The sequence below is a fragment of the Helicoverpa armigera genome, chromosome 8 (assembly GCF_030705265.1).
Source record: "Helicoverpa armigera isolate CAAS_96S chromosome 8, ASM3070526v1, whole genome shotgun sequence".
Lineage (NCBI taxonomy): Eukaryota > Metazoa > Arthropoda > Insecta > Lepidoptera > Noctuidae > Helicoverpa > Helicoverpa armigera.
In genome coordinates this window covers 2,799,473-2,823,187 of record NC_087127.1, presented here as the reverse complement: position 1 = coordinate 2,823,187, position 23,715 = coordinate 2,799,473, and the positions used below count along the sequence as shown (strand labels likewise).

Genomic DNA, 23,715 nt, shown 5'->3' with positions numbered 1-23,715 from the left:
TGATTGTACCTATGTAAGAATAAACTTTAAAATTAAGTAACTAAGATGGATAAATTTAATAGTAACACGACGCTTCTCGTGACCAAGGCTCGCTATTACCTCGGACAAAGGATTAGCATGGCTATCTAACAAGCTAATGCTGCCAGCCTCATGGGTGTGCTCCCAGTCGACAGAGATGGGGATGATTTTTTTGATTTTACTAGCATAGTAACACGAGGAAGTTAGTTTGAGAAGATACTTATATTCGATTCTATGATTATGAGATTTCAAACTCTGACACTGAAACAAGCTCTAATTTCTTTGATGATATGCCAACTTTAGTTTACATACGACATAGGCCGTACGGAGTGGGTATACATCTACCTAATCTTAATTTCGGCCCTCAACGAGACGCCTGTGTAGAACGCAAACAAAACCTTGAGACGACAATCAATCATGAACAAAGCTATTCTTAAAAAACTAGCAAAATATGCGAAAAAATAACATCAGAAGTTATAAGAAAAATCTCCAAGTTCAATCTTACAGCACTTAACCGATCGGAGTAGCCATGAGCACAGATATTCGAGGAAATGAAGAGTGATGGAGCACAATACATGCATTTTCACATCGTTACAAAAATATGCACACTACAAAATTGACAATCACAGGCATAAACTTGACGCACAAGATCGACACTCGCGCATTAGCGAAAGGTACGCTTACTCTAAGACTACAATAAATAATACGTCAGTTACATTCAGAACAAATTCTATTCCTATCGCTTGTTTAGAATGCATTTGCACCTGAAAAATTATTTCTCCGAATCGTTTCAGTCGTTCTCAAAAACTTTTGGAATATAAACACCGGTCTAAAACTTACAGCTGTTATTGTACAAGTTTGCACAGTTCAAAGACTGATCATAGAAACAAAACTCGCTAACAAACCGGTTGCTCTGTGACCTTAAGACAATCAAATTTTTTTAATGACAACTTCACGGAAGCCTGCTCATGATTCTAAAAATATAAACGCTTGATAGTTTATTCAACTTGACATAAAGAAGATAATCTCACATTTAATAAATGAACACCCAGGTCCGATGCTCCTAAAACAGCTAGTCTCACTTCATTCTTTTCTCTTGAGCAGTTCATTTTACCTAACATGAAAATGAACTCTTTCGATGCATTGAATCCTTTAACTATTCTTCTGCCTTTCCAGACAGCTGGATCAAACACATAAGAACTAGGAACACATTGCTTAAGATTCGCATTGTAACCAGATCCAAATGGGCAACATTTCCTGGCACAAGTTCCCTTGAGACACACACATCCTCTCTCCTCTCCAGTTGTGTTACTCAGTATAACTTCATCGTCCCCAAATGTGATGCCGTTGTAAGTCCTGTTCACCAGTTCGACACTTTTTTGATCATCACACACTTGAGTACATAATACATTTCCCGATATCAAAGTATAAAATATTATCAGTGGTATTAAACTTGACATTTCGTTAATTGTAAGAATTTAATTTGAAGTTAATTTTAGAGAAGGCTTTACGTCTGCACAGATACGCTGTTTTAACCAAACTAAGTGAGATAATTAATAAATGTGGTATTTCCGATATCAATAAACGTTGCTTCGATAAGAGTTTAAAAACAATTAAGAAGTTAGATAAGTAGAACATCAAGTTTTACACCAGACCAACGGCCCACCGAGGAATTTACCTCAAGACGGTTCAATTAATAAGAACCTACATCAAAGACATTTTTGAAAAGATTTAAAATAAAAATACAATAGGTAAATTGATCTTGCAGAAGCAAACTGTCTCGGCAAACTCATGAACGTAAAAAGAGGATGAGATCTTAAACCCTGTTCTCTTTAAAACGGGGTATTCCAGGCGAACCTATGAGACCAAAAATCATGAAATAGAAACAATAATTTGAAGTGTGATCAAGGTTCTACAAAGTATTTGAAACGTTTAAATACTCCTGAAAAAACTCACGATTGTAAGATGTATTGCCGGAAAAACTGGTAGCGCTCCTATTCTACCTTCATACTTTTTAGTACAGTTCATTCTACCAGTCATGAAAATGAACTCCTTCGTTGCATTGAATCCTTTTACTTCTCCAGATTTCTGTTTCCAGACGGGAGGATCGAAAACATAAGAATTTGGAACACACTGTCTTATAGGCTCATTGTAGACCCATCCAAATGGGCAACATTTCCTGGCACAAATTCCCTTGAGACACACACATCCTCTCTCCTCTCCAGTTGTGTTACTCAGTATAACTTCATCGTCCCCAAATGTGATGCCGTTGTAAGTCCTGTTCACCAGTTCGACACTTTTTTGATCAACGCAAAGTTGAGGATCTGATACAACCCCCGATATAATCACAAAACATACTATCAGTGATATGAACTTAATCATTATTATAAACTTTGTTACTTTAAGGATATCACAACCGTATAGCTTGACAACTTTATTGGAACTAAATGTTATTTTAAGAAACATTTTAGATACCTCTGAGATAAATACCGAATCCAGTATTATTCATCCTCTACCGAGAGAAGAAAAACTTGTTTTTAGGATTCGAGACGTTCGATGCGATATTATTTATTAATATTAATGGCTAAGTGCATGCTTATCATTGTCATTTTTCATTAAGTGCAAGGACACAGGTTTTTGTTTTTGCAATTTGGGACTTGCATTGAGCGATTAATAGCTACGTAGCCTTATGCGCATTTCCTGACTTAGTTATCCTTACCAATATTTATCGTCCACAACCTCCTGCCCTTATCCCAGTTTATTTGGGATCGGTGCAGCATTTCGTCTTCTTACACTTCTTCTAACATTGTTTCCGACCATATTTTCTTTCATACAATCCATCCATCGTTTCTTCGGTTCCTTTATTCCTAACCACATTGATTTTCAAAATCTTTGTTACAACATTATTGTCATTCTTCAATATCACATGGCCGTATCATAGCAGCTGGTATTATTCTGAGTCTGTTATGTGTAAATGCGAAAATTTGTTTGTTTGTTTCCACAAAACATCTGAATCGATGAAGATGGAAGAAATGGTCATAGCCCACCTTTCGTACCTATGCTAGCCCATCTTGTCTTGGGAGGCGGTCAAAATGGCAACCTTAATCCAGTCGGATTGTGACACATAAAGTGCACATACTGATATTTTTATGTGTAGGTACTAATTGTTATTATTGTATTATCCAATTTCCAGATGACACAATCTTCCGCAAATAAACCGTTGTAGGTATATGTAATTTTCGAACTAGCCCAGTTGTAGAAAATATACGTAGATAGAAGTTGAAGATAGTGACGGACTTTTGGTTTAGGATATAATCGAAGCAAAAGTAGGTACATCTTTCTTCATAATGAAAATAATGGCAGGTTTTAGTTCTTATAAAATTACGTTCCTTGTTTAATGAATATATATAATTTTTGGTAAGGCCTAGTGTACATGTCCGATTTTTTTAACGTTGTCCCGACATTATAAAAAAAAATTACAACTTGAGATAAAATTGTAAATACATTGATGATTTAATGTTGGGTTAGCGCATAAATAAACAAGTGATTAAGATTATCACAGTCAATGTCATTTATTATTCATTTCGGAAACACTTATCAAAAATTATAGACAGAATATAAAAATAAATTGTTATGCATTTTTTTGTAGAGTGCGATAATCGCTTTAAAAATAATCGTACGTTTGACGTCCTAAAGTGTTGTTTTTAATCAACATGCAAATTAAATGAACATTTTTGGTATTAAGTAATCAAAGTTATTATGGTATCCTAATTGATTTTAATTTCAAAAGGGAAATTCCTGAATTTTTAATAAGTTGTTTTTTCTTATTAAAGTTGTATTGAACTCATTGCGGAATGCTTATACATATTTGCAAAAAAAACCGGTTTCTTGCAAATCGATATTTCGAGGTCATCCCACTCGCTTTGTTTATTTGGCAAAAGTTTGTTGTTTGACTTACTTTGGTATCAAGAATGAAAAAGCTATTGCAAATTCCTTCTAGCTGTCGAATGAAAGTTGACATGGGCATATTGGTTTAAAATATTAAAAAAAACTATCAACTTTCTCAATTTTGTTACTGCCGAAACTTGATCGAAGTTTCTTTTTGTTGCGAAAGTCACTCACGTTAAGAATATTTTTGAAAGACACTGCGAAGGTTTTTTAAATATTACCTATATAGCCTCTTCAGTAACCTAAATCATAAAAATCTAGTTTAACATTATCCTCACCGTCATTAAACGATAAACATCCGTAGCTTCTGCAGCAGGTATTCTGACCTCTATCGGGTCCAAGCAAGTCATTTTGCCGTACAAAAAATGGAACTTCTTCGTTGCATTAAATCCTTCAACCACAAGATGTCCTCTCCAAACAGGTGGGTTGAAGGGTTCACTAACGTTGACACACATCTTGTCTGGTGGATGGTAAGCCGTGCCCGCAGGACAACACTTCCTCGCACAAGTTTCTTTCAAGCACACACATCCCCTTTCTATATTCGTCACATTATCAACGAAGTATTCACCATTTTTATATTTAACACCATTGTACATTTTATTCACTAGTTCTACACTGTTTTCTAAACCACATTGCGAAGTTACTTGTGTAATTATCGCGAACACAATAACCAGTACGGTGGGCATGTTGTTACTGAGCGACTACCTCGGTACGATCGGCGCGTACGCAGGTCTCGGACTGACTGTCAATTTTGAGATTACTCAATGAGGGTTTTCCGTGGTCGCACGGTACATAGCAATTGCGATGAGTACAGCCTATTTAATTCTTTAAATACAGGCTCTTTACCTAGTCGGAGGAAAAAACCCTGGTGTGCGAATTAGATGAAATAATCATTTCGAGGTTTATTGTTAATTTTTTATCCGTTTTCGTTTTATAACACTGCCTAATAATTTTGTTTGAAGAACATTTGTTGATTTTTTATCTGCAAGGTCGTGTAATAGGGAGTACCTATGTAATTTTGTAAATTATTGGGAGAAAAATTACATACCTACGTTTTGACATTAATTTGATGTAGTTAAAGCTCCGCGGTTATAAACAAAAGTAAACATCTGTTTTATTTAAATTCTTTGTATACTTTTATACTATGTCGTAATGGCAAACCGGTTTGGAAGTGGAGTTTGTTATTCTCATTAACTATGACTCATTTATTTACCGTTCTTCTCAAAAATGTATCTGTTATAGTAAAACATTTTATTTGAGTCTCATTTTGGTCGTCAGATAGTAGTTTTTAACCTCGACTTTTACGCCTCTGGTTATTGAACTGGCAATGGCGCCCTCGAGAACTGGTTTTCTTTGAAGTTGAGGAAAAAAGTTTATTCTCAAGTATTGTATATGTTATGGACCATGTGATTAATTCGGGCATTATAAATAATGCCCGAGCATTATGAATAATGTCTAGCTTTGTCGGGCCATGTGATTAATAACTATCTTAACTTCATTATTTATCACATTGTACGGGCATTATTATATTGCTACATGATAGTTGGGCAATTTGATAATAAAGCTATATTTTATGCGGTGCGAGGGTGGCAGTTGTTCTAATAAATAAATCCTGTTACTTGCTACATATTTTATGATTATTGTTTTAAATTATATGTTCTATTTTAATGGAAAATTACAAGTCTAGATACAAAATTATTAATTGGACGATTGTCATCTGATTTACTAACTCGGCCTCGTTTTTCTTGATCTCATTTTTCTTGGCTCGTTTTTTTTATGGTAGAATTTAATTTGGATTCAAAACATTGTATTAAAAATTGAACTTAGTGACGAAAACGAATCGCTGCAAAACCGACTCCACGTAGTCTTGTCTGCCCTACCCCTAGAGCGCAATTCAAAACCGCGTAGGCGCGGAGGGGCGAGGCGGCCTGCGAGCTGAGGCGCAGGTAGTTGAAACGCTCGCCGCCGCGGCTGAGGCTGGCCGGCGGAGCCGGCCAGCAAGCCGAAGCTGCGGTGGTGAGCGTGAAAACCATCTGCGACGATAAGCTCGCATGGCACCGCCGGAGCCCCGCAGCGCCGGAGCCGTGACAGAAGCTATGCTTGCTGCATGTTGCATGCTTACTTCCATGCTGGGTCAATTAATATGGGATATGTTATGTTAAGAAAATGAAATTAAATATGTTTGTATTACATTGCCCAAAAGGTCACGGGCAATATGTACAGTGCCCGGTCAATTTGATTATTTGAATAATTATTATCAAATTGCACTCTCATATTGGGCATTATTCATAATGACCGGGCATTATGTATACTGCCCAATTTATCACTTGGTCCATAACATATATAGTAAGAACTCAGTATATGCAATGGTAGGTGCGATTGTAGGTCCTTACGTAAATTAATGTAAATGAGAATATCCTCGAACATTTTATAATACTCTAGCTACAATTCCCGTGAAGGTCCGGTTTAAAGGTAGCCTTTTTAGAAAAACGAACTAGGTATAATGCGGATTGCAAAATGTTTGCTCCGAAAACTTTATAGGTAGGTACCCGTTTTGTATGGTATGTTATTCAGTTAGGTTCAACAAAAAATATCGTGACTGGAATTCAACCTTCTTATTAATGTTATCTTTACATGTTTGATATAGTTCGAGACTGCTAGGTATTCGGTATGTTCGTGACGTTTTTTATAAAAAAGTGGTACTAAAGCGGTAAAATTCTTTTCTACGAAATATATCAATATGTCAAAACTACATTCCTACCTACATGATCGTACTCCTACATTAGGTAATGTGACCACAAAATTAATTGTAATTAGATCTTAAACGACATTTTTTAATCACTCAATTTGGTAATTACTGACAAAAGTTCACGGCTACGTAGGTACTTACAACTATAGGTACATCTACATTTATGCCTAATAGTCGCTATATATGAAAAATATTGACCAAATATACAAAAGGGCGCAAGTATATTATAGGGGAATTCTCTAGAGTTTTTTAATTAAATTATCAAAATTTTAATTCTACAGTCCAGATACAATCAAAGTAGTTTCAACATAATATCTACAAAAATAACCCATGGAACGCCGAATCGAAATAGTTGACTAAATATAAACCACGAGTTTGTAATATTGGGCACACACGACAGTTTAGAGTTCCGAACTATGACTGACCGATGACAGTTAAATTTCGCTGAACGGTTCGGTAATTTTAGGGTTCCGTACGTTAAACTCTCTATCCTGCTAAGTATGTATCCCACATGATGGTATGGTGGGGTCACCTTTCCTAATTTTTCTTATACATTTTGCTCTATCTATGACATCGCTCCGTACATAAAAAATTCTGTCAAAACTCTATGACTCAGTAACCACAGTCTGTTTGTATAGTTTTTAAATCAAAATTAAGTTAACATCAACGCTTGGCTCGGTAGTTAAGTGGATTTGTTACCCTGTTGTCGTGACGAGTTTCTCCGTGTTTCGGATTGCACGTTAAGGTTACTGGGTTGAGGGGTTTAGATAGGCAGTCGCTCCACGTTAAGCACTGGTACTAGAGAGACTAAAATCCGACCTTAATATGTATAGTTGGGAAAATTCTAGGCAGACGAAGTCAAAAACTTTGGCGCAACAAACTCCCCAGTAACACATGTCTGTCGTGTAATTAGGTTATAGTACCCCAATATGCTGGGGTTGGTACAGAACCCTTTAATCCACGAACGTGACTCCACCCTATATTCGTCCTTTTTATTAGAGTATCGTTCGAAAGTGGACATAATGACGTGACACAGTAGGGTGACTGTCAAATATTATCAAAAGAACACTTATTAAACTTTCATTTACGAAATTAAAGGAAAATTTTCATACTTATGTAGCATGTGTGTTTAGATATCATGTATGGTCTCGATACTTGTAAACTTGTATTATTGTCACTAACATATTTTTCATGTCATTGTAATTTTCAATAAGAAAATAAATGTGCCTAATTCCGGTCAAACTAAAGACTCTACGAGGACGTCCCTATTTGTTAGTGAAATCTCAGTATGTAGTACCAGTGAGAGTTCAACCTTTTTCATACCCTGGAGATTTCAACTTCCTTGTCTTTTTCCCACCTATGTTGGGGTCGGCTTCCAGTCTAACCGGATTCAGCTGAGTATCAGTGTTTTACAAGGAGCGTCTGCTCTATCTGACCTCCTTAACCCAGGAAACTGAATCCATTCCACTAACTAATTCCACTAACTAATTCCAGGAAACCCTTGGAAAGACTAGTTGTCAGAATTACTGGCTTCTGACTACCCGTAACGAGTGCGAAAGATGGTCGCTGACAGCCGGGACCTACAGTTTAACGTGCCATCCAAAACACTGTAATTGGTGTCCAAGATATACTTAGAAAGTACATACAAACTTAGAAAAGTTGCATTGGTAATTGCCTGACCTGGAGTCGAACCCACACCCTCAAACTCGAGAGGTTGGTTCAGACCCATTAGGCCACCACGACTTTCAAACCCTGGAGATACTTAAAATACAATAAAAAGTAATACAAACGTAATTTTCCTACTGAAACTGTAGGAAGCTTTGGTAAAAAAAATACCTTAGCCATGTTTCATAAATAATAATTTTGTGATTACTTTAGCCACTAATACCTAGTAGCAAATAGTACGGTTTCATAAGCATCAATGTATTTCTAGTTGTTTGAAAAATTACAAAATAAAAGTCAACGTACTTCGTCACAACATATTTGTAAATTAGATATTCCCACTAAGTAAATAAATACATAGTCCTTGTGTTGGGGTGTTTCATATCGAAATTGTAAACACGTTAATATATTTATCTGTATAAATCGCCGCAGCTTATTAATTATGTTATTTATTTACTTGTGCGGCTTTACCCGTCATCACAACGAATACAGGTTTCACCACGGAGGAAGGAAAAATAGCGGAGATGCGGCAAGTGAGGTAGGTCAGGCGCCTTCTTGTAGGTCAAGACCCGTACGGTAGACGTAATCATTTACTCGAACTAACAAGGTGTTCGGGTTGCTTGTCAAATTAAAACCAGTCTGTCAAAGATTGCTGGGCAGTTTGTTCCACCATTTCTTCTTCCCAGCAAAAACACATAGGAAGTGGTGAAGGGCGGGCGTTTTGGGGCTGTCTTTTGTAGATTTGACGTTCAAAAAGTGCTGTTTTTCAGCCTACTTTGAATAAATGACTTTTGATTTTGATTCGTTTTCATTGATTAATGGTTTTCTTTTTTTAAATTGTGGGTGGGTTCCATAGAAGGCTTGTAAGGGCTGAGATAGTAACGCTTATCTTCGATCGAACTTTGACGCATTTTGGCGCGCTACTTTATTAGGAGATTTACGTTATGACATCTCTACTATTTATTTTGTTCTCCATAAGTTTCTTAGAGGAAAAGAACTTTTAAAAATAGTATATTGCGTAACTCGTTTGATATTATGCAATATGTTGATAAGTTTAATCTTATCCTAGGTCCGTAATGAACGTAGTTTGAGTTTAAAAAACGTTTATATGTCTTAGACTTTCATACATAATTACAAATGTACAACATGCATATTTACAATGTTAGAAGAAAAAGTTTATATCCTCACCCTTTGCATACCAATTCGGTCCCACAATGCTGGACTAAAGACTGGAGCCTCTTTCAACTCTTTTGCACATCCCGCTGTTCCAATTAAAAAATGTATTTTTTTTGTAGCGTTGAAGCCTTCAATTTTATTGGTGTGTCGTTGTTTGTACACCGGTACTTCGAATGGTTGGGAAGATGGTACACACTTGCCCCGATTAAGCTCGTCATGTTGGTAGCCTTGTCCAAAGGGGCAGCATTTCTGTGCACATGGCTTCTTCATACAAATGCATCCCCGCTCCTCACCCGTTTTGCTGTCCACGAAATATTCGCCTTTATGGTATATCTGGCCATCGTACGTACGATTCGTCAGTCGAACACTGGCTGCATGCTTGCACGGTTGTAATGCAGTTGCCGTAGCAACCACGAATATAACAGCCAATTTGGCGCGCATTTTTCACGCATAAATATTTGCACTTTTCACTAATTTTGCAAAAGGACTTTCACACTTTAACCCAATTATACTAATCTCAGTATATTTGACAAAGTAACCCTGTAACGATACGAATGACAATCGAGCAATGATCGCGACTCAAAACTCGATTAAACTAACGAAATTGATTAAAATCTTCGCTTATATTTAATACGAGATACAAATACTGGCCGATAAGACAGGATCCAAAAATCAGACATTTATCATGTATTTAAATTCTTAAAACAAGTTTCGTTGCATTAAACAGGTATAATATATTGGTTTATAAAAAACGTTTTTCGTATTTGATATACTCCTGCATACATAAGTAGGTGGTAATATTGTAAGAAGTTTCCTTAAATTTGCCTATCAGGGCCAGCATCACGAAATTTAGAGCAAAACTCTCTATCGTCATTAATAATAAAAATGGGATCAAAAAACCTAAACTGAATGAGAATATCCAGATCGCGTAAGTAAAAGCAAACAATGAACAACTTCAACTATTTTCAGATTTACGAAATTCCTCAATCTTTTATATGCATTGATTGCATAAACGAGGGATTCCCAACTTTCAATCTCAATTGCTTGCCAAAATACGATCATTCGATTTATTTTGGCAAATCGATTAACTACACATTCAAAACTATTTTTCCTTATTTTTGTAAGAAATTCTCAACAAACCAAGATCTGAACTAATTAGCATTTTCCTGTTTATATCCAAAAGGGGTCACTGCTCACTGACCTATACATTTACAGATAGCCTACAAAAAGTTTAACCACTTTACAAAAAAAAACTGCCTAACACTTTACTGATACATAATTGGACAAATAACTGATCACTGACACAAAAAAACACTACAGTAAGAACCACGAAGAGCTTAATCAACAACTCGACTTTATCAGTGGAGATACGTAACTGACTCAAATATTTCTAATTCTTACTTTACAAAATAGACTTATCTGAACAGTGATGTCTTGAAGAATACTTGGAGCACTGTGAAAGCGGCAGCCTATATGCAGACTCGAACAGTAACTGAATCCCGAAATTAGGACTAATTGGCTCCACATTAACGGCAGGGGAATAAAAATATATGCGACACCTGACAGGTAACTGTAGAGTGACCATGAATACTCATATTTTAAACCACATTATTTTTTAAAGAAAAAATGTCGTACTTGTTTCAGATCAATGAACGTGTTTTGAGTCATCTTTACTTATATTTTAACTTGATCGACCGTTCTCTATTATTCTAAATTAGAAACAATAAGCAATTCTATAACGATCTGGCTGGCGAGGAAGTCTAGACTGAACGGTACATTTTTAGCTTGCTCAATGAAAACATACATTTAGGTAGCTTTTCCCCGCGGTTCCATCCGCTGAAGGAAATAATTCACGCATCCAGAAAAAAATAGCCTATGCCTTTTCTAAGGCTTCAGATTTAGCATTGAACTTAGGATTCGCTTTCGCGTGGAAAGGCGACAGACAAACAGAGTAGGTAACTTTAATGTAACAATAACAAAAGATAGATACTCTGCACTCTTTCCATAATCAATCTACAATGCATTACATTAGTATAGGTACCTATTCATGCTGCATTGAGCTTGCTGGTCGTCGGTTTGTTTATTGGTCAATTACTGAAAATGTTATGGGTGTTTGTGATCGGTATAGTTAACGTGTGTATTTGTATGTTTGTCTGACATCATAACTCCCCAACGAATTAATCTTACCTACTTTCTGGTAGTTATTAGTAGATGAAAATATATATAGTGGTTGATCTGTTCCTGTCTAAGTAGACAGGAACAGATCAACCACTATAATTAATCTAGTTATATCTTAAAAGTTTAAGATATAACTAGATTCTTCCAGTAGTTTCATCGGTATCCCGTGTTGGAAAAAACTATTCCGCACCCGGATCGGTATTTATTAATAAATTGATTGATAATATTAGTGAGTTTAAGCAAGCAAACAAACCAACTCTTTCTTTGGCTTTATAAAATTATTTTTTACCGTAAATATGGGTCGTTTCTGTTGTTACCATGCTTATAATTATTATAGCATACTAAAGTACTATAGACAGATTAGACACTGATTGTGAGGAACTCAAAGGGTTAACTACCTATAGGTCAACTGATGACAGCATTCGGAATGTCCTATTATTTCCTGAGACAGCGTCATACAATGTCAATGTTCCAAAAATATACAGTAAATATCACACCTATCAAAAACCGGCCAAATGCGAGTCGGACTCGCGCACGATGGGTTCCGTACCATTATTAAGAAAATGAGCACATCATCTGTGAAAATTTTAACTCTCTAACTATCACGGGTCATAAGATACAGCCTGGTGACAGACGGACGGACGGACGGACGTACTGAGGAGCAAAAACAATACCCTTTACCCTTTGGGTACGGAACCCTAAAAAGATAGTTAGTATCACACCTATCAAAAACGGGACTTAGATTGAAAAGCAGATGAATTATGCTCATACGAAGATTGATTATATCACGACATACAAACATTGATTAGGATGGTATATGCATAATTTGTCATTGTCATCAAATATTTTCATTTTCAACGTGTCTTTCCAATACAAGTGCTTTACAATTTTTTGGCCGTGATTTAGAATATAAAGAAAGAAAGAAAAACTATTTATTTACAAAAAAAGACGCAAAACCAACAAAATATATAAAACTAATGACAAAGCAAACATGCAGACGGAGAAACGCTACACTTGCGTCACCAAAAAGGGCATATTATTAGTAAAAACATTGATGGTCTTAGAAAAAACTTAAACCAGTGTTCGATACGTATTCAAGGGAATATTTCAATACACAATTTTTTAAAACTCATGACGAGCGCCTGTTCAACTTTTTGTCGTAAGACCATAAATGTCATTTTTTTTAAACGCATCGAGAAAATTATGATGTTTATGATTTTGCGTCATTAAAGTTAAAGACGAAAACACTGGCCTTGACATATACCAAAAATCTTCATTATTCACTATCGTATACGTTTGATTCCGAGAAACTGTAACTTTTTTAAGCAGAATAAGAAACCTATACCTGATTTCCTTCTAAGTATTTCATTTTGACGTACATTTTTGCATTTCTTGAAGTCATCATCATTCTCCGAGCCTTTTTCCAACTATGTTGGGGTCGGCTACCAGTCCAACTAGATGCAGCTGAGTACCAGTGTTTTACAAGAAGCGACTGCCTATCTGACCTCCTCTACCCGGGCAACCCTTTGGTTAGACTGGTTGCGTTTGCGGAAGTGAATTATTTTAATAAAATTGCTGACCCAACAGTGTTCAGATTTAGCCTTGAGAGTTACGTACATTGATAAGATGGGTGACTCCTGAAACCCTTTTAGACCTAGACGCCAGCAAGTCAACCTACCCGAACCTGTCAAATTTTACCAATTGAACATAAACCTATTTACTATTGAGATAACGTTGAAAATCTTTTGAAAAAAGACAAATTGGTAGGTCGAAGTGCTGATTGCATATATTTTGCCAAGAAAACTGACCTGGGGAAAAACCAACGGCAAAAGATTTGACTAGCTACGCTTCATTATGCTAATCAATAAAGCGAATCCTCACGGCTCAGTAGGCGAACATCAAACGTCTTCACTCCCATAAATTCTTAATTTCAGATATACTTAATTGCTACAGTTTTTTGTTTTCCTTGGCTTGCCTTGACTCACGGCCGCTACTTCGTCATAGTTCACTGGTACCCAGTGACTGTGGAAATACAGTTTACTCGAATATTATTGAATGGGATGAGACATAATTGTCATTGAGTAAACTAATACAGTACCAGGAAAATGCCTCGAAATGGGGCAACGGTAATTTCAAATGCCTCTATTGTACGTGCTTGTTGATAGGTAAGCAAGTTGTAAATTGTACTAAGTATTGTGTAGCCTTAGTTAGATATTAGGTTTAGGTTGCAAAGAGATATTCATAGTAAATGTTATATTTTAGTATCTACACTAAATGTCAATGTCACATAGGTCATATCTATGTGACTATCCTAGACAAAACACTATCCTCAATAATTTTCCGGGAATATACACACGAATTAAAAATATTTAAACTCATGCACTAGTTGTAACCATTGAACGTTAGAGTGCATACTGACTTGTTTATTTTGATTATTTTACCGGTAAGATGGATGGTAAGATTTTACGCAAATAAAAAAGTATTCGTGTACTTTGTGTACATTTTCTATTTATTAACGTCCGTTCGTTTGAGGGATTAAAAATGTGAGATAAACATCATTAATAAAAGTTTTTATAATATAAGTCCCTGTAGTTAATCTATTTATTTATTAAATCAAATAAATGTATTGAAATATTAAATCGTATTTCCTAAAATACTACGTGCATTATAAGAAACTGAAATTACCTACCTACTATGGGTGCTTAAGCTAAGATAATTAAGAGTATTATACTAATTAATATATTCCTACCTAAAAGTTAAAAATAATGACTTTGTGAGGTTTGTCCGTATTTATAAAAACAAAAGATACAAAAACTGATATGTGGTGTCAAAGTTCGTTTCTTAGTAACAAAAACTTGCGGGATTCATTTTATTAAAGCCATTACAAGGTCAAGAAACTTGTACTGCCCTCTTCAATATAAAGTTTATTGTACTTATTTTATCTCGTTTGAATTCCGTAAGTATTTAATTTTGTTTCAATAGTTGAATAAAACATTGATGCAAGTAATTCGTACAAGGTACAAGGAGGAAAACCTCTACATCGCTGTTATTGCTGTACATTGGAAAATCTTGGGAAAATGACAAAGGATAAAACAGAAAATTCTTTTTTTTATTGATCGATTATTTCGAAATACTCTAATGCAAGTTAACTTTAACAGCTTTGACAATTTGATTATCATTACACTCAGCGAAATGGTGCAAGTCACCTTTTTTTTAACGACGTCAAAAATCATCCAATGACCCCTCCCGCTGTTTGTTAGCAGCGGTGAGGGAGTGTCAGACTCTTACTGACTAAAAACCGTCGTGTTCCGTAGTAGGCCTTTTATGTCCCACGGCCGCGGAACTCTTTCGAACAACCCCGCAGATGGTGCAAGTCACATTAGGTCTTAAAAGTCTCACAGTCGCAGCAATTATCGTAAGTGTAACAATGATGTTTGTGCCGTCTTTAAAATTGAATGGCGTTTCAGTTTTCGGCATTAACTGGCGAAAATTCAGTTTTTATTTCATTTGGTAAGTGACTCGTAAGCTAAAGTAAGTACAAAGCAGCGACATCGACCCATCCCTTTCTAGCACGGTTCTAATAAATTAATATGAAAGCTGACTTGTTTTATTTATGCAAGATATTACTAGAACGCTCATTTGTCATAGCTCCCCGTGAACATTTTCATTTAGAATAATTGACGTGGTAAGTAGAATGCTTCTTTTGTAGAAAGTAACCAAATAATACATTATATTGGAAGTAAGTTAACAAATGTTTTAAGAAAAATGGACGTTTAATTTGTCGGTGAACATGCGCCTAAAACGACACCGAGGGATAGGGGGTCCGATATTTTTGAGCTTTATTCCCTGCTCATACTCACATACCTAAATAAACTATCACTTTCCACAGATTTTGAACCTTTTCAGCGTGTCACAAAAGTAGAGCTTATGTAAATAAAGAAAAATAAATATCTTACAACTAGCTTTTGTCAGTGGTTTTACGATGAAGTAAGTACTCTATAACCTTCCCGGTCAGTGACCAAGGCTGAAAAAAATTCTGTCATTTCAAGAATTTGCTGTGATTAGCCCGGTCAAACAAAAAATCTAAAAATTATATCATTATTATATATTTAATCCCATGCTAATAGGTATTGATATTCCAGTAGTTCAATCAAACGTAAGTAAACGTATATCTATCTGCGTAGTTGCATAAAATTACATACACATAATAAATACTTACTTATACTGCAATATATATTTAAATACAACCAATAATAGTAAGGAAGTAATCAAGTTGTGACCACTTGCGAATTTTAATTTTGAATTTTCTGCCAAGGTTAAAAGATGCATTTTATTGCAATGTAATAAAACCTTGTTTATTTATTTTTGACATCCAATGCATACTAATTTACTGGGGGATCTAGATTCTAGAAATATCTTCACTTATACCTACTTATCTTTAGTTTTTTCTTAGCTTACTTTTTGTACATCAGAAAAATAATAAATAACAGTAAAATAAAAAGGTGGGTATCGTATCTTTATAATAATAAAATTATGAGTATAAGTCCTTTTTTGAAATATGGAAAATAAATTGTTTTAGCCGTATAGTCTTCAAGAATGTTACTCATTTAGGTTAACCAACACGGTAGTTTTCCTGTAATTGTATTCGCTATACAGTTGTCAACTTTTAAATTAGGACAGCGGTTAATTTAACAATTAACGCAAAATTATGACTTATCATTATAATTTGAGAATTGAATTGATTGAGAATTCTGAGTAATAAGGTTTTAGGTACATATTGTCCAGGTACAAAGGTAAATGTGTGATACTATTCATGCTTTTAATATACATTGTATGACGTCTTTCTGTTGTAGAGGTATTTACAATTAATCTGACTTCCAGGTTTAACAAAATTCCCCTCGATTGTGTAAGGTCAGGCATATTCATATACCGGCCTATTACTAATCCTATTTTTACATTAGGCTTTGCACATTCTGCCGGGGCTGCGGGATGTTCGAAGGAGTTACCGCGGCCCTGGTACATAAAGGGCTTAAGAAGGAACATGGTGGGTTTTAGTCTGTAAGAGTCTGACGATCCTTCACGCTGCACTCACAGAAACGTGTCATTTGATAACTTCTTAACAAATAAAAAGGCTTTGCCCTTTTGTACAAAGATTATTAGTGACTTGACAATAGTAAACAAATGTGAATAAAACATGGCTTGGCTTGAATGAAACGTAGCTTGGCAAACGATTGCTTTTAAAGCGAAATTATTTGGTCTTCACGTATTAGAGAGAAGAGCATAAGTTCTTTATAGTGTAAGTCTAGAAAAATAATGTCGGCATAGCAAAATCTATTCTGACGCACCTAGGCAGACAGCTAATAGACAGGCCATAATTTAAAATTCCTATGCACTATGAGATTCTATGTTCTACCTATCTGTTTCATGTCAGGATACATGAGATAAAAGGAGACTTGAACGGGATTGAGAATTTGTTTAATTAAAAAAAGATTAAAAAGCTTTTTGGAATACCATCTAGTGGTTTTAAAAACCGTGCGAGTTAGACGCAATGCCCGATAGGGTTCTGAAAGTTAAAGAATTGATTTTTCAGTTCTCGAGGGGCTGCTGAAATTGGTATTGTATTGTAGTTTATATCAATTTTAACTTTATTACTCCTGAGAAAGAACCACTTCCTTAGGAAATCTAGTACGCCTAAGACCTCAACGAAATTTAACTTTTTAAGAATGCAATGCATTGCCCGTCAAGATAATAGGCTTAAAGCCCGAACTATGATGCTATTCTTTCTATGTTTTAAGGGAAAATGAATAGATAATAAATAGATGATCACAAAGTGTTTTGAGAAACCGGCTTTGACTCAAGTGTGGACAATTTTATCGACACGCTTATTTTCCATATTTTTATTATCTTAAGAAGTTATAGGTAGTTAATATTAATATTTTATAAAATATGTATTTTTGTATGTATGTATTATCTTTTGCTTTATATATATATGTGTGTAATTTATATATCTTTACTATGTCCTTTTACACAGTCTATCTACTTCTCTTTATTCTCTTTACTCTCCTACTACGGGTCTGCTGGAAGAGATTTCGATTGAGAAATAAGCAGTACCTTTGTACTATTTCTATGCTATGTCTTTTCTTTTATATGTCCACTGTGTACATAAATTGTTAAATAAAATAAATAAAGTAATTAAAACATAAGCCAACATAACTTAAATATTATAAGGCAGAAAATGTGGCATACAAAGGGCACCAGCTTCAACGCTAGAAATACATAGGTAGTTAGATCTCCACTTTAATCAGGATGTTCCTGAATATCCTGGAAATCTACCGCAATGTTACCGGTTTGAAATTATAGTCGACGAGCTACAGGTAATCGAAGATAGGTACTCAATAAACCTGAGCAGTTCCAATCTATCGTGATGTACTCTTGCATAAAACTAGCTAGACATCGGGAAAACCCGATTTAAGTAGTTAATAAGCGTGCCTTGTAATTCCCCAACCATGCAACTATCCAGATGTCTTATCTGGTTAATGACTTCGTCTATATTTATAATTTAATTGTTTATTTACATGTGATTTCCATTTTTAGACATTAAAAAAAACCTGACAAATAGGGGCCTACGATATCGGGAGCAGAGCTTATATGAACCAAAGCGTGAACTAATACTGTCTCCTTAATCAATCCTTTGACCTGCCGCCTAGTCAGAGATTCTTAAGATTAATACTGTTATGTATAGTTCAGTGGCCATCACTTTATCACACATCTCAATATGTATAATTATAAGGTTTAAGTTTGTGTGATATTTCAAAGTTCAAAAGGGTAAACTCAAAATTCACAGAATCACTTTGGAAATTCTTGTACCAATTTACAGCTACTTATTTTATGTATGAATATGGCTATCATTTATCTGGATTTTTACTCCGAAAGTAGGTAAAACTGAGAACATCATCTAGCTAGTACTTACATTAAATGAAAAGTATGTCTGTGTAGATCGAGCTTTATTGCAGCGCTAAACCATTCAGAAATTAATTTATTCCTAACACCTTGATAAGACACATGCCAGAAAAATTATGAATGGCAGACCTTGATTATTGGCTTCTTGAATTGTTATGGGAAATGAATCAATTGAACACGCACACTGTTCAGATAAAAAATCTTTTGAAAACGAAACTGTAAAAATATAACAATTCTACCAATTTCATCACACTATTATTATAGAGACGAATGTTGGGAGTGTATTTGTATGTGTGTTTGTTAGGTACTTCTTAACGCGCTTACGGCCAAACGGATTATAGTGAAACTTAAGTAGCAGTAATGTAGCTATTATATCAAAATGACACATATGTAGGCTACGTTTTATCAGTAGTTCCCCTAGGCTACGAGTAAAACCACGGGCGAAATCTATGTATGTTGTTGTTATATATTGTTATGTCAGTACATGGGCACATATAATTTTCGCACGAGTGCGCGAGCAATTTAATAGGTTGTGAATTTTCAACTCATCTGGTGGAATTTAATGATGATAATGAGGACGTAATTATAATATATTTTTCTGACTATAATGTGTTTTTCTTTGCCTCGTAGGTATTTCACAGTTAGTTGAACAGAAAAACAAGAGGACTGATGAACACAACGCAAGGGCAAATATTATATAATTGTCTGGTTAAGTTTTGGCTGCCACGTCGATAGCTCGAAAACGTTTTTTTAGTTTAGATTTTTGTAAATACCTCAAAGAATTCTTATATATTGTAATCACAAGTATCTACGTTACAGGATTTTATTCATCATCATCTGCCCAGCCTTTTCCCAACTATGTTGGGATCGGCTTCGAATCTAACCGGATGCAGCTGAGTACCAGTTCTTTACAAGGAACGACTGCTTATCTGACCACCTCAACCCAGTTATTCGGGCAACCTAATACCCAATACCCTTGGTAGGACTGGTTGTGATACTTTCTGGCTTCTGACTATCCACTGCCAAAGATGTTCATGATACACGTTCCCGCGATACAGGATTTTATTGTGGATCAAAAAGATATCTCGTATAATACTCAATACTAGCCTTTTTATCACAAGTGAGCAATAAGTACATTATTCATATCTTTTATTCGTGATAAAATCAATTGCTTGTAAGCAAAAAGAGAGTAACAACTCGTTTTAATGTGACTTCTTGCTTATAAATTAATCATAGGCGCTATAAAATAGACTTCGGCGATAAACAGAACAAAATTTGGTAATTCGACTTTTCAACCTACGGAATTTTTAGGGTTTCGCATCGAAATGCCCGGGCAAATAACGGGAAACCCTATTTCTAAGACTTTGCTGTCCATCTGTCCATTCGTCTGTCTGCATAAGGCTTTACCTATCTTATACATAAGATACCATGATAGCAAGTCAGTTGATGTTCACATCAACTGTGAACATCAACTGACTTGCTATGATGTGTTGATTGTATTTCTGTTGTCTGTTGCCGCTATATCAATAAATAGATACTGAAAATAATACATATTTTAGGATATAATAAATATTTTAGGGAGTACGGAACACGCAACACACAAATGGCTATTTCTTTGTTAGAAATTAAAAAAAACCAACATTCCAAAAATATTGTTACCCTAGTTTAAATTACGAGTAATTACTAAAATGCGAAAGTCTACGCGTCTACCTACATGCCCTTAGCTAAAGTTCTATGGTGAGTAACGTAATTGAGTAAAACACGTAATTGCGGGGTTGCTGAATCCCCTGTCACATACTTAAACTCACAACACTGGGTCGCATACCTAATACTTATAGATAAGTAAGTACATTATGTCATAGTACAGGATAGTCAACTGCACTAAAAACGGTCAGACCATACGTCTACTAAATAATAGATTTTATCTCAGTTTTCCTCAAATATATGGTTACCTATTAAACTCACTGTTTACATAATTTTAGTGCACGTAATACTGAACTTATACACATTTTTAAAACTTTACTTAAACGTCTGAAACATTGTAAACTGAATTAAATGGAATTGTCAGGAAGTATTTATTTATTTATCTATACTAATATTATAAAGCTGAAGATTGTTTGTTTGTTTGTTTGTTTGAACGAGCTAATCTCAAGAACTACTGGACCGATTTGAAAAATTCTTTCAGTGTTAGATAGCCCATTTATCGAGGAAGGCTATAGGCTACTTTTTATCCGGGTTCGTGCCGTGGTTCCTACGGGATGCGGGTGAAACCGCTGACAGAAGCTAGTTTATTTATTACAGGGTTTACCAACAGCTTCTGTGTAGATAAAGCTTAGAGTACAATTTTTGTTATTACTAGGACTTACACAGTCGCCAATTCTAGGTTAACCAACATACGCTAAATAATGATAGAATTTAAACTAGAAAATTATACAAAACAAAAAACACTTCTTTTAAGTATGTCTTTATATTATTTGTTTTAAACCCAGACGCGCAAGTACATATTCCCTGTTACCCAGACCTAGTAGAAACGAGGAAACCGACCCAATTGTTGTTTTGCTGACAATACTACATAATGAAATATTCAGGTTAAGGGCATTTTCTCGGACAGAATCACATCTATGATGTTATTTTAAACATATTCGTAGGCGAAGATGAAGACTGAACTGTTTTTTACTTGTGCCAAGACAATAAATTAAATACCAAATTAAATGCTTGAGCCATTAGATGGTTCTTGTGTATTTATAAGTAGTTTATTTGAATCGTTTTTTTAATCTTTAAAAATGTTATCTGAGTACTTAAATTCAGGCGCCTTTTAGTGTAATTGAGCTTGCAAAGACGGATTTATGTACTTATGTATCGAAAGCGTGTAGACCTATCTATGTAGGTACAAGTACTACTTTTGCATAGTAGGTACCCATTCCGCGGGAGGCGGTAAATGAAACGATGTGTTTTTCGCTCATTGAAATAGATAATGTTACCACAATAAACTGCAAGTGTTCATAACTATCTGTATTATTATAAACAGGTACTCGTTTATTACTACAAAATGGGACCATGTAGAATATCCGCTCACTGCAAAGTTTTAGTAGACCGATAGTTTGTATGGTATCACAAATCAGTATGAAGATGCATGGTATTTTGTTGTATCAGATCGATTGAAAACCTTGATAGGAATAAAAATTTATGAAAAAAAATCCAATCATTAGGTCAACCTCCGGCTGACTGTTTAATCTACAATGGGTAATAGGTATTCTACAGGATTTTTTTAATATAAATTCTCTGCGTCGTCGGTCATAATCCAACAAATATTAATACGGTAGCACCTAAATACATATTTACGTCGTAAAATTTATACGACTTTATAATTAAAAGTGATAATTTTAAGCACATTACACCTGTAGGCGTAGACACCTATTTATTTGATGATCCATTCAACTCTCTTGAGACCTCTAAAGTCTCTTATTTATGTTCCATCAAATGATAGTGTGTAGGTCGTAATGTGTGGAGGGTAAGGGGACAGTTCTGTGAAAATGTATAGCAAGACCTAGCTACCAAACCTCCTGTATTTTTTAAAGGCCGAAAAGTATGACAGCTATACTACAATAGGTCCTTTAATGTTAATATTATAATCTTTGACTGAAGGATTTTATTATCTACATCCTTAAATTAAACTTATTTCTTTTCATTTTCTCCTTTTTATAAAGATTATATCATTATTACCATTAAAGCAATAGTTAATCTTGTACCTACAGGTGAAAAGATGCTACACAACCTACATACTCACCTATGTGGGAACTTTTATGTCGAGTTTCTAAGTCTTGATTCAGGTAAAAATATTAATTTATGAACCAAAAATAAAGGTGCCTACTCGTAGTGACGCAGTAATTTCATTGAAATTAGATGACGCTGCTTACATGATATTTAAATGTCAAACAACAAATTAAAGAAAACTGGGAGTGGTTTATTATTCGGCGAATTTGCGTGCGAAAATTCATTAACAGTAGGTACCTGCTTACCTATATTTTTTGAGACAGACGATTTTCGATTTTTAGTTATATCTGTTTTCGCTGAATCCGGTTAGACTGGAAGCCGACCCCAGCATAGTTGGGAAAAAGGCTCGGAGGATGATGATGCCTGTTATGTGATGATGTCTAATGTCTTTGGAACAGCATTAAAAAAATACGAATGTCATTTTAAACGCTAGGAAAAATCTTAACATATAAGTAGGTATGACATTTCAAATCGTTAACACATAAGTGGTTGTTGTGCCAGTGTGTGAACTGGCACAATAATCCTATTCTGAATCGCAGACTTTAATTAAATTAATTAAGATAATGGTGACATAAATATAACCGACGATTTGTCTTTTTTACCCAGTCGACAATTATGATATTGCTATAGTTTGTAATAGCATTTAAGCAATTAATGCAATTGTTTAAAAGTTTTATAACAAAGGCCCTTTAAAAAAATTGAAGTCATCAGATCACCCTCAAGCCATGGGTGCAGCGTAAGGGGGTTTAATACTTTAAGTGAATAAAACCCACCATGTTCGTTCTGAAGCCCTTTCTGAACCAGGGCTATGGTAACTGTTTCGAACAATGATACAAACCACGCTCTTTCCTTAACTGTAGTTTTTTTTCTTGTAAATGCAAGAAAAGTAAGATGTTATCAGGCTTTTCAAGAGTAGATATGAAAAAGCATTCTGGCATTGAACCAAAAATCTCATTTGGTTTCGTAATTATTCTAAAAAACAAATAGTATCCGCCCAATCTGTCACAACACAGTGAGAAGACCTATTGAGCTCTTTCTCATATCCAAATAAGGAGTCTGAATGTCTTGGTATTTGAGGAATTCAGCTCAATAAAATTATGGTACATTTTATGAGCAATTAGAAGCATAGGTTACTCTTATGGAGTTGTTTTACCATAATAAGACTTGAAAGGATTAAAAAAAAAACTATTATATGGCGGAACAGAAACGTTTAGCAATATAAACAAGATTGTGTCCTAAGTAAATGCATA

At 35.0% G+C, this 23,715-nt stretch overlaps 1 protein-coding gene across 13 annotated transcripts in view; it reads right to left on the bottom strand.

Moving 5' to 3' along the window:
* LOC110382910 (G-protein coupled receptor Mth2) overlaps positions 1-23,715 on the bottom strand; it is a 56,658-nt gene that overhangs the window by 15,650 nt on the left and 17,293 nt on the right. For 2 of the 13 annotated variants that reach the window (XR_010276693.1, XM_064035755.1), the window contains exon 1: positions 1,975-2,468. The exons of 2 other annotated variants lie outside the window; for them this stretch is intronic. Coding sequence is in view for 3 of the 11 variants with exons in the window: in XM_064035755.1 (XP_063891825.1) it covers positions 1,975-2,400 (426 nt within the window). In the remaining 8 variants the exon portion in view is untranslated. Of the gene's footprint in view, positions 1-1,049; positions 1,544-1,974; positions 2,470-4,244; positions 4,832-9,565; positions 10,146-23,715 lie in introns of those variants that run through there. 9 more of the 13 variants (XR_010276695.1, XR_010276699.1, XR_010276694.1 and 6 more) reach the window with 9 other exon arrangements.